The sequence below is a fragment of the Pristis pectinata genome, chromosome 27, assembly GCF_009764475.1.
Source record: "Pristis pectinata isolate sPriPec2 chromosome 27, sPriPec2.1.pri, whole genome shotgun sequence".
Taxonomy (NCBI): domain Eukaryota; kingdom Metazoa; phylum Chordata; class Chondrichthyes; order Rhinopristiformes; family Pristidae; genus Pristis; species Pristis pectinata.
Window position 1 is genome coordinate 991,968 of NC_067431.1, and position 12,217 is coordinate 1,004,184.

The 12,217-nt window shown below is 45.2% G+C and overlaps 1 protein-coding gene across 2 annotated transcripts in view; it reads right to left on the minus strand.

Moving 5' to 3' along the window:
- Positions 1-12,217, minus strand: part of st14b (ST14 transmembrane serine protease matriptase b) — an 84,370-nt gene that overhangs the window by 21,475 nt on the left and 50,678 nt on the right. For both annotated transcript variants that reach the window (XM_052040098.1, XM_052040099.1), the window contains one exon: positions 7,324-7,427. In XM_052040098.1, coding sequence (XP_051896058.1) covers positions 7,324-7,427 — 104 coding nt within the window. The remainder of the gene's footprint in view (positions 1-7,323; positions 7,428-12,217) is intronic.

Consider the following 12,217-nt stretch of genomic DNA (forward strand, 5'->3'; position numbering starts at 1 on the left):
CCTGAAACCTCATCCTTAATAATGGACTTAATAAAAACCTTACCAACCACTGAAGTCAGGCTAACTGGCCTATAATTTCCTATCTTTTGCCTCCCTCCCTTCTTCAAGAGTGGAGTGACATTTGCGATTTTCCAGTCCTCTGGAACAATTCCTGACTCCAGTGATTCTTGAAAGATCTCTTCAGCGGTTAACTGTTTCACTTCCATGGATGCTGCCTGACCTGCTGAGAGTTCCCAGCCTACCAGTTTCTTTTTTCAGGTTCCCAGCATTTGTAGTTTTTGATATTCCTTTATGTACGGCCATGCCAGCTCTGTGTTTAAGGCGTTCAGTCACTCTAACTATTGTACACTAGCAATTTCTCAACAAAACTTTAGGCTAAATGGCCAATTGTCGCTTCTATCACCTTTCTTAAATTGTAATTTTCTGACTGATTTCTGGCAAAGATCCATTGGCATTTCTACCCACTCAGTTGGGTGGAAGTTGAGGGTGAAGATGATCCAGAGATACCTGCATTCCTCACGGGAGCTCAGCTTGTACACACATCAATGGGAAGAAACGACCACTGGCCAATGGGAAGTTCTTCACCCAATTATATTTGTATAATTAAATTGTGATCTAGCATTTCATTACTAGTAATGAAATAATTAAATAGTATTTTACATTTTGAGTGCTTTCAGTTTTTATGAATGACAGAAATATTTAAACTAGTCAACCACAAGACTGACAGGCAGTAATCCTGGGAACACTGTCCAGTCACCCTGAGGGCACAACCTGTCAATGGGCTTGAGAGCCCTGCAGTCTTCCACCGCTATGATCAGCTTCCCAGCAAGAGACTCTACCCAGAAGGTCGCTATAAATAACAATGGGCTGAGGGTGGGTTTTGGCAGTTTGCCAAGTGATGGAAGATCCGGTCCATTAACCAGTGTAATGTCCCCATCCCCTTCCTATGAAAGCCTGATACAGAGACCGACTGCAGCTGGAGAGCTGGCTCCCTTTACCTGCAGTGTTTTCTTTATTCCTGACATAATGCTGACATTAAGTGTGTGAGCTCCTATCCCTGATTTGCCAAAATCCTTTGTCAAAAAATAATTTGTTTTCTGAGGTGTCGTAATAGAATCTTCTTCAGTAAATACAAGTTATTTATTTGCCTTTCCATTAAAAATATTACTGATATCCTTGCAGAGCTGCTCCCGATCACCATCTTTTGCTCAACTGTTTGAGAAATTTGCAATGATTGGATTTTCTGTGCCTTGTTGCCTTTGCCTCTGTTGCCTTTACTGTGGGTGTTTCCAAGGTTATTCCTTGTCCTTCTCCCAGTGATGAGATCTGCACAGGTTTAGATGTTATTGTAGATTTTTGTTTTTAGTTTTATGTCACTATTTATCTCTTTTGTAATTACATTACACTCCTTTCTGAACATTGGTGTTTACCATGGACAGTCTCCGTCACGATAAGCTAAAGCTGGACTTCCTCAAGTCTACATTCTTACCAGCTCTTTACTATTTGTCTTTCAAATATTACATTGAAATATCGTGATCACCATGATCACCATCAGGTAAATGTTCACACACTGTTCCTCTGTTAACTAAAACTGGGGGGGGGGGGGGGGGGGGGGGGCGCGGTGGTCAAGCCCACATAACCCATCTAAAATGTTCATGTGACACATCCCCATAGCAGAGAGGATGCAAATCTTTGCTACTCCAAAAAATGGTGGACCTAAAGTCCTGTACATATAGCTGATTCAATTCTTGACTGTAAAGCTGGAAATATTATTGTGGAAAACTCTCCTAACACACCATGGATATTTACTGCCTTCCAAACATGAGCTACTCTGCTCATTGCAGTTTCTATTTACCTCCCGACATTCTGCAGACCCACTGTTCACTAGTCCCACGCCAGGAGCCTTTTCTCCCTTCATCTTACCAATGAAAACTCCACAGGCTGCTTCCGTCCTCTAGCATTGGCGAATCATTTTTAACCACTAAAGCTATTCCACATCTCCTAATATGTTATTTTACAACACAGTCTGTCATAAAAAAACATGGTTTTCCAATGGTCAACCCTAATATCTGTACAAACATGCTGAATGTACTTTAGCTGATACAGGGTTTTGATTTAGGTTGCCAGGATCAAAACTAACAACCAGTATTGTTGTTACTAAATGTAATTTCAAAACAGCAAAGAATTTAGGTAAAGAATTATATCTCACTGGGGCCAGGACATTTGGTTTCATCTATCCTAATGTTGGAACAATTGTAAATTATCACATTTTTCACCTTACACTATCAATGAAATGTCAGCACGTTTCATGAGAATGGGGAATATTTGGTACAATAATGCCCTCTGCTGAAGTCACAGCAGATAACATATGGATCAGGAACCATTTCAAAACTGACAGGCGTACAGCCAGACACGCAATGTTGCCTGGAAAAGTGAACATGGGAAAATTCTTTGCAACTTTTCACTTAGAAGTTATCTGCGTGGGAGTGCTTAATGAAGAGAGCTAACTCGGACTTTGATGGGCCAAATTGCCTCCTTCAATTCATAAGAAAATATGGAATAAGAATATGAAAATGACGTGTATTGCTCAGTAGTTTGATTGATCATCTACTGGTCTGTGTGGACATGTACTTCAAGCAACATAGAGGGCCATTAATTGACTGTTTCCGTACAGCTGCTCAACGGTCAATTAGCAGCAGGTGAACCTAATGCTTCAGATGAAAATTGTTTTGTGTTGAACATCATTAATGTTAAAATAGATATTAATGTCAATATAACTAGATTAGGAAAACCCAAAGTTGACCAGAGTAGTTCCTTTAAAGTTAGAATGGAAATTGACTCACCTAGTTACGACTTTCAAAACCAGGGAACTGTAGGCCTTTGTCACACTCGTGCAGCACAGAAGCAGGCCCTTCAGCCCATGACGTCCATGCCAAACTTTTAGTCTATCGACACTAATCCCATTGGCCTGTATTAGGTCGGTATCCTTTTATGCCTTGCCTTTTTAAGTGTGTGTCTAAATACTACTTAAATGTAGCTTGGGAGCGAGTTCCAGGTATCAACCAGTCTCTGCGTAAAAAGTCACCCCTCAGCTCCTTCGCTCCAGGGAAAACAAGCCCAGCCTACAATCAAGGCAACATCCTGGTGACTCTCCTCTGCACTCTCTTCCGCACCATCACATCCTTCATATAGTGTGGTGACCAGAACTGCTTAACGTTTTACAAAGTTGTACCATAACATCCCAGCTTTTATATTTTACACCCTGACCCATGAAGGCAAGCGTGCCACACCTTCTTCACCATCCCTGTGAGCCTTTCATTTGAAAGATGTTTTATTTAACCACATATAATCAGATATGGATATTTTTAGTCATGCATATTGGAAAAAATTTCTGAGGTACGGGAGCATAGCGGTTAGCACGACGCTATTACAGCGCCAGCGATCGGGGTTCGATTCCCGTCGCTGTCTGTAAGGAGTTTTTACGTTCTCCCGTGTCTGCGTGGGTTTCCTCCGGGTGGTCCAGTTTCCTCCCACATTCTAAAGACGTATGGGTAGGTTAATTTGGGGGTTTAAAATGGGCAGCGCAGATTCATTGGGCCGGAAGGGCCTGTTACCATGCTGTAAGTAAAATAAAATTAATAAAAAAATTTAGAAAGGATGAATCTGCACAGGGAGGAAGGGGTCGGGGATAATAGGTGAGGAATAATCAGCTCTGCTTTGTGGGGGAGGGGGGCAGATCTAATCTGGTCAATCTGACTGAACTTTGAGGAGGTGAGTAAGTGCACTGATGAGTTTGTTGACGTATACTACATGGACTTCAGTCAGACCTCTGGCGAGGTCCCGTGTGACAGACTGGCACACAAGGTAAATGTCCATTGGATCCAGGGCATTTTGGCAAATTAGATCCAAAATTGGTGGGGCAAGAAGAGACAGAGGGTGCTGGTTAAGGGCTGTTTTTGCAATTGGGTTTGTTGCTGGGACTCTTATCATTTGTTATGTACATTAATAATCTGGATGTGAATATGCAAGGCATGATAAGTAAACTCCTAGATGTCACAGAATTACGGGTGGTGAGGACAGTAGTCAGGCTACGGAACGATATTGATCAGTTGGTAACATGGGGAGGGGAATGGCTGAAAAATGAGAGGAGCTGCATTTTTGTAAGACTAGGATAAACAGAATGAATGGCAGGACCCTGGAAGGTATTGAGGTGTACATTGGTGCACACACAATCCCTGATGACGGCAGGATCGGTGACTAATAAAGGCACATAGGATACTTCAGGGCATAGACTACAAGAGGAGGGAGGTTATGAATGTTTAAAAGCTTGGTTAGGCCACAACCGGAGCACTGTACAATTCTGGTCACCACACTGCAGGAAGGATGTGACTGTGCTGCAGAGAGTGCAGAGGACATTGAGCCGAACGTTGCCTGGGATGGTGAGGAGCAACTGGAGGGACTGGGTTCATTTTCCTTGCAGCAGAGAAGGCGCAGTGGGGACCTGATAGAGGTGTACAAAATTATGAAGGGAATAAATAAGATGGTAAATAGTGAGAAATTAGTCCCCACGGCAGACAATTCTAAAACTGGAAGGCACATTTAAAGTAAGCAATAGGAGCTTCAGAGGGAATTCAAAGAATTTTTTCACTCAGAGGTTGTTTGGAATCTGGAAGGCACTGCCTGAGGGGTGGTGGAGGGAGGTTCCCTCACATCGTGTTAGAAGTATTTAGAGGAGCCCGTGGTGTAGAAGGCTACAGGCAAGTGCTGGATAATGGGACTGGTACAGGTGGGTACTTGAGGGCCAGCTTGGACATGCTTTATGACTGTAAGAGAGCCAGTAAAGAGGTGAGGGGGAGGGGCAAGGCAGGGGCTGAAGTGGAGGAGGAGGGTGAGGGGCAGATGGAGTCAGGTGGGTGAGGGGAGGGGTAGCATTAGGAAGAGGCTGAGACAGACAAGGACAGAGAAAGATGGGGGCAGTGGAGCCTCATGAGGGAGGGAGGGAGGGAGGGAGGGTGGGTGGGGTGGAGACGGACTGGAAGGTGATAAGTAGAAACAAGAGGCTGCAGAGGCTGGAGCCTCCACTTAGCACCTTCCTCATCCACCTTACCCGTCAGACTCCTTGCATTTAAATGGCTGCTGTTCTGCTCCCCCCCATCCTCCCAGATCTGCTCTGCCCTTCATCCTTTTCCCCAGGCCACCCCTCCTCCATCGTTTCCCTGCACTATAAATCTGTGCCCCCTGGTTCGTGAACCATCCACAGATGGAAACTTTTTACACTATCTAAACCATCACTATTGACCATCCAACAGACCTAATCTCTGGTTTCCACAGATCCCAAAATAAACCAGAATTATTCAGAAGAGGTGCAGAGTTCAGTAACCTTGTGGGAACTGATGAAATCACTGTTTTAGGTGTAACAACAATCCCCGTCTCTCAGACCCTGCTCACGGCTGTGGAGTCTTTGCAACAGGTATATAAGGGAACTCTCCACATCCTTAAATGCACTTGGACAGATGCTCTGGTCCAAGAGCCAGGAGATGGAAGGGAATGGTGCTCAGACTGCAAATGAGAGTCCAGTTTAGATCCTCTAATGTGGCCTGTTGTATTAGGGAAACAATCCATGGACGTCACACAAGTAGATAGGGTGATAACGGTGTACGGCATGCTTGCCTTCATTGGTCGGGGCATTGAGTACAAGAGTCAGGAGGTCACGTTGCAGCTGTATTGAACTTTGCTGCACTTTAAGTATTGCATTCAATTCTGGTCGCCCATTATAGGAAGGATGTAGGGGCTTTGGAGAGGGTGCAGAAGAGGTTTACCACGATGCTGCCTGGATTACAGGGTATAAGCTATGAGGAGAGGTTGGACAAACTTGGGTTGTTTTCTCTGGAGTGGCAGAGGCTGAGGGAGACCTGACAGGAGGTAATAAAATTACGAGGAGCATAGATAGACAGCCAGAATCTTTTTCCCAGGGTAGAAATGTCAAGTATTAGAGGACATGCATTTAAGGTGAGGGGAGGAAGTTTAAAGGAGATGTACAGGGCAAGTTTTCTCTTTAAGCACAGAGAGCGGTGGGTGCATGGAACCGGCTGCCGGGGTGGTGGTGAAAACAGATACGACAGTGGCATTCATGAGGCTGTTAGACAGATACATGAATCTGCAGGGAATGGAGGGATATGGATCACGTGCAGGCAGATGAGGTTTAGTTTAATTTGGCATGGTGTTCAGTGCAGACATCGTGGGCTGAAGGGCCTGTTCCTGAGCTGGTCTGTTCTACCGTCTTTGTTGTTAACTAGAAAAACCACAGAGGGAACCACAGCTCCTCAAAAGGCTCAGCAACCTTTGACTACTTCTTTCCCCCGACGATCTAGACACGGCGATGATCTGATGGACAATAATCCAAGGTCTGGATGGCACTCCTGGTGATAAATACTCCTGAATCTGGGCCTGGTAAAATTTTGTAGCCACAAAAGAGAGGTGAAATGAAATGTTGAGAGAGAAGCTAGCTTTGAAATGACACGAACTCCAGGCTGAGGGCGATGGCTGAACTCACCAACGCACAGACAGGCAACAGCACAAAACACCTTTCAGCACTGAGAAGCTGCTATTATTCCCTGGGATAGGACAGTTCAGTTGTGAGGAAAGACTGGATAGATCTGTAGATAGTAGAACACTTTTCCTCATGGCAGAGGTGTCTAACGTTAGACGGCATAGGTTTAGGGTTTGACAAACTGATAGAGCCAAAGGAAAGCAGGTTTTCCCACATTTTTTGAAAATCTTTTTTCATGGTGGACCGGGCTCCCCCTTCAGCCTTCTCAGCTCCAAGTCCAGTGTACTCACTCTCTCCTCATGACGGAGACTCTCCATCCCAGCCAACCTCCTGGTCAGTCTCCTCTGCACCCTCTCCAATGCAGTCAGATCCTTCCTATACCGTGGTAACCAGAATTACACATGAAACTCCAGCTGTGACCTCGCCAGTTCATAACCTCCCTGCTCTTACATTCTACACCTTCAGCTATCCTGAGCACCTTCTTAGTCACCTCTTCTTCTCTGCACCTATAACCTATTCCAAACGAAGGGAAGCTGTGCTATTACTGGTTGCCCTTTTCACCCTGAAAAAAAGATAAAAATGTGGAAAATGTGTTTTCCTTTAGATCTATCAATTTGTCAAACCCTAAGACCTATTATAATTTAAGTTTATGCACTTAATGTTTGCCATGTCTGTACTGTACTGCAAAAAGCCGACTCTCATGGCATTTATACCCTGGGTAGGTGGTGCCCACGGCAATAAACTCAGATGTGTGTGAGTGCAGAACAACTCACTTCTTGTTGTTTATTTCCACGTAGTCCCTGCAGATGTTGTCCTTGTCCGGATTTTGCAAAAGGAATACATTGAACGTGACTTTTACGTGTTTGGAGGGAGCTACCTGAGGAGGAAAAGGATCACAGTGACACAGGGTTCAGGGCAGAGGTGCAGAAAACCCCTTGGATCATCACCTGCCCCACAGCAACATACCAAACACCAGGTGCAGCGAGCTACAACCTGCTGGTTGAAAGGACAGACAAGACCCAACCAACAGGGACTGCTGTCTACTGGTGAAAGCAAAGTTATAGCATTACACACGGAACAATCCCAGACCCAGACACGAGAACCGAGTCAAACATAAACCCTAAGTTACACGTTTTAATCCGTGACAACCAGGAAATGCAGACACCCCGGTAAGATGGTGAAACCCTCAACTTCACCACTGCACCAGTTCAAGCTCCGACCCAGTCACTGTACCAGGGGAAATCAAGACCAGGCCATTAGGCAGAGTTAAACCCAGACCCAAGCAGCACACTTTGAACTAAACCATTCCCACCCACTGCTCCTCAGTCACACTCAGACACAGCCATTAACAGGCAAAACAAACACAGGCCCAATCAACAAATCAAGTCAAATCCTGCCACTGCCCATACATCTGGATCACACTCAGACACAGGGATTACACCTTGGTCAACCCAACACTTCACTGTCGCACCTGCAGCAATCCCGGTCCCACCGCAAACCGGACCAACCCCAGTCCCTACCAATGTAACCTGGACCAAACCAAAATCCAACCAGTGACCCAGATCCACCCAGTTTTATCTCGAGCCAAACACCACTTCCAGATCACACCTGAACTCTACCTCAGAGTTGTAAAGCACAGAAACCGTCACCTCATGTCCACATCACCATCAAGTACCCAGTTTATACCTACCTCATTTGCCAGCATTAAGTCCATAGCTTTCTATGTGTTGGTGATGTAAGTGGTTGTTGAAATACTTAAATGTTGTGAATCCCTGCCTCCACCACCCAGTTAGCCGGGATGCTCCAGATATCTATCAGTCTCTCAATGAAAATGTTCTGACAACCTTCTGGGTTGGAAAAATATTTCCTGCCATCTACCCTATTCATGCCCCTCTGTGATGTACACCTGTTAGGCCCCTGTCTCTCCTCCTTAACTGAACTGCTCCATCCCAGGCAATATCCTGGTAAATCATCTCTGCACCCTCTCCAGTGCAGTCACATCCTGCCTGTAGTGTGGTGACCAAATCCGTACACAGTACTCTGGCTGTACCCTAACCAATGTTTTATAAAGTCATACATAACCTCTCTGCTCTTTATGCCCCAACCAATGAAGGCAAATGATCCTTGGTTCCTCAATACTCTCCAGGGCCCTACTGTTCATTATGGACATCCCACCCTTATCACCCCCCCCCCCCCCCATAATGCATCACCTCACTCTTATCAGCATTAAATTCCATCTGCCATTGCTCTGCCCATCTTACCAACTGACCAATGTCACCCTGTAAACAACAACTCTTCTCACCATCAGTAAATTATTAATATATTTAACAAACAATGAGCGTCCCGAAGGTCACAGCCATCCCATCACAAAAAACCTGCCCCCACCACAAAAAAACCTGCCCCTACCATCCTCTGCCTCCTATCATTAAGCCAGTTTTGGATCCAATTTGCCAAACATGCCCTGGATCTCATTGGCTCTAGTCTTTTGTACCAGTCTCCCAAAGTCTATAACACATAGGGCTCGATGAATTAGCTTAAATCTAGACACTACCGAAATTTTCTTGAAAATCTCAGCTGACTTTTTAAACCTACCAATGAGGGAGTGCTGGAGTGTTGGAGACAATTCCTTGGGTTACGATGTTAACTGAGGCTCCACCCTGTTTCTTGAATGGATATAAACTGCAATTTACAGTTTGTTTTTTGCTGCGTTCCCACTCTGGTTTTAACCAAAAATTGTCAACTTTATAACTGGGCCCAACTTCCAACATTCCCATGGAGCTCAGAGGGAAACACCAGCTTGAAAATCCAGGAAGTCGAAGATCCCATGACACAATTTCAAAGGGGATTAGGAGAGCTCTCCATCAGTCAGTATTTCTACAAATCAGATCAAGTGGTCATTACCACAGCGCTGTTTGTCTTACCACACAGTGCTCAAATGGGCCTCCTCGATTCCTGCATTACAGTAGTAACTCATGATTCATACCTTTGGACAGGGGCGTGGAAGGTACTTTGTAAGGGCAAGTCTTTCCGTTTTTAAGTAAATTTACAAATTCACTGATAAATTGTGGAGATAGTTTGCTGTTGCCCAAGTGAAATTTAACCTTGTCTTCTTACTTTTTAACTTTAGGCCACTACTGTTACTAATTAATAGTTAGTACATTCCTAAAGAGGTCCTTTATTATTATAGCTGTAAATTCTAAAAATAAGTGGGTGCTGAGTGATAATAGAATGTGCTGGAATGGTGAACAGGAGGAAGGAGGCTCCAAGAGTTTTAAATCAAGAGACCGAGATAAAAGTGCCGATATAAAAACCAAAGTAATTACCAGCTCAAAGGAAATAAGGGGATAGGGTTGAAACTCTCCAAGTAGAGGGTTAAAGGGATGTGAATTTCATGGATAATTGAAAAATAAGCAAGGATACTGAACTAAAAAAACATGCACAACATAAATAGAACTTAAAGCACAGGGACAACTGAGACCCGTTGCCAAGTGTGGAGCCCAGAGTTTCCCGTTGACTGAAGTGCTTCCATTTGTTCCGTGTCTGAGACTGAGCAGCAGCAGAACACGGGGGAGAGAAAGAACCCTTCAAACACTGGCGTTCCACGAGATGATCACTCCACACCACAGAGCTTGGCATCCAGGAGAGAGGCAGTACAGGAACACTCCTGGAGCTTGGCATCACTCGGCTTTCAGTGCCGAGTACGAGGAGGGGATTCTAGCGCACTTCCATCGAACCACGGGAGAGGAATCACAGCAAAATATAGATCCATAATGGGCTGCAAGGTGGCTGAACTCAAAACCCCCAAATCCAAGGTACTATGAGACCCCCATGGAAAGGACGGGAGCAGGGGGCCACACTGACACACAGTTCTAAGGTTAGGCTACAAACAGGTGTTGATGTGACCATAGACATGATTCAGGCTGTTCACAGAGTCATTAGCGAGATACAGCACAGAAACAGGCCAATGGTCCTATCCTCTCCCTGACATCAGGGTCAAGGATTTCACTCAACATCTGCAGAATACTGAAACTGTCTGCCAGCTAGCAATGACCCAAAGAGCTGAGATTTTTTTTGCAAGCATCGACGTGGTGGGTTGAGCACCCTCACGGGCCAGGGATTCCCCTGACTGTAGGGGCTATTAGCACAATCCTGCAGGTGCTGTTCCTCTCTGCCGAAGTAAAAGCTTTACATTCAAGGGGGAGGCAACGGGTGCAAGTTGTGAGTTATGTGGAAGCAGAGAGCTGGTATCCTGTGGGACTTCAAACGTAGTGAGTGTAGGAACAGTGGAGAAGGTAGGTAGACACAGGGGCCACGGTGGAGAGAGGGCTTCACATCACAGAGCTGACAGCAGTGAAGGGAGCCATTCAGCCCATCTACTGCTTCCCACCCACTCACCTCCTCCTTCAAGGTGGTTAGGGACCGACAGAAACATGCAAGGTATCGTGGGATTACAAAGAGGTTTTTTTCTTCAACTAATCCAACATTTAAAATGGAGATATAGAGGCATACAGCATAGCAACAGGCCCTTCGGCCCAACTCAACCATGCCAACCAAGGTGCCCATCTAAACTAGTCCCATTTGCCCCATATCCCTCTTTCCTATCCATGCACCTGTCATATTTACAGAATTATCTAGTACTACCTTTTCAGGTCAAGATTTCCATATCCCAACAACTGAGTGAACATGTTTCTCCTTCCTTCCCTTCTATCAGCCTCTAATTATTGACCACCTCAAATGCACCATCACAATTTCTCAGCATCCATCAAACCTTTGCAAGGTGTCCTCATAAACTTCTCTGTTCTAGCAGCAGTCCTAGCTGTTCCATCCTCTCTTTCGAGAGTTTTTCCAAAGAGGCGATGAAGGTGATTGGTGAAGGTAGAGCTGTAGATACTGTATCGTCTACATGGACTTTAGTAAGGTGTTTGACAAGGCTCCTCATGGGATCCTCATCCAGAACATTAAGATGCATGGGGTCCATGATGACTTGGCCATTTGGATTTAGAATCAGTTTGCCCATAGAAGACAGAGGGTAGTGGTCAATGGGACTTATTCTGACTGGAGGTCCGTCACTAGTGGTGTTACGCAGGCATCTGTACTGGGACCTCTGCTGTTTGTGACAAATGACTTGAATGAAAAAGTGAATGGGTGGGTTAGTAAGTTTGCAGATGATACAAAGATTGGTGTTGTGCATAGTGTAGAAGATCACCAAAGGATACAGTGGGATACAGATCAGTTGCCAATATGGGTGGAGAAACGGCAGGTGGAGTTTAATCCGACCAAGTGTGAGGTGCTGCACTTTGGGAGATCAAATGTAAAGCGACAGTACACTGTTAATGGCAGTGTTGATGTTGATCTTGGGTGACCAACTCCATAGCTCCCTGAGAGTGGCTGCACAGGTTGATAGGGTGGTAAATGCAGTGCACGGCATGCTTGCCTTTATTAGCGGAAGCACTGAGTTCCAGAGTCAGGAAGTTATGTTGCAGTTTTATAGATCTCTGGTTAGGCTGCATCTGGAGTAACTGCATTCAATTCTGGTCGCCCCATTATAGGAAGGATGTGGGAGCTTTGGAGAGGGTGCAGAAGAGGTTCACCAGGATGCTGCCTGGATTAGAGGGCATGTGCTATAAGGAGAGGTTGGACAAACTTGAGTTGTTTTCTATGGACCAG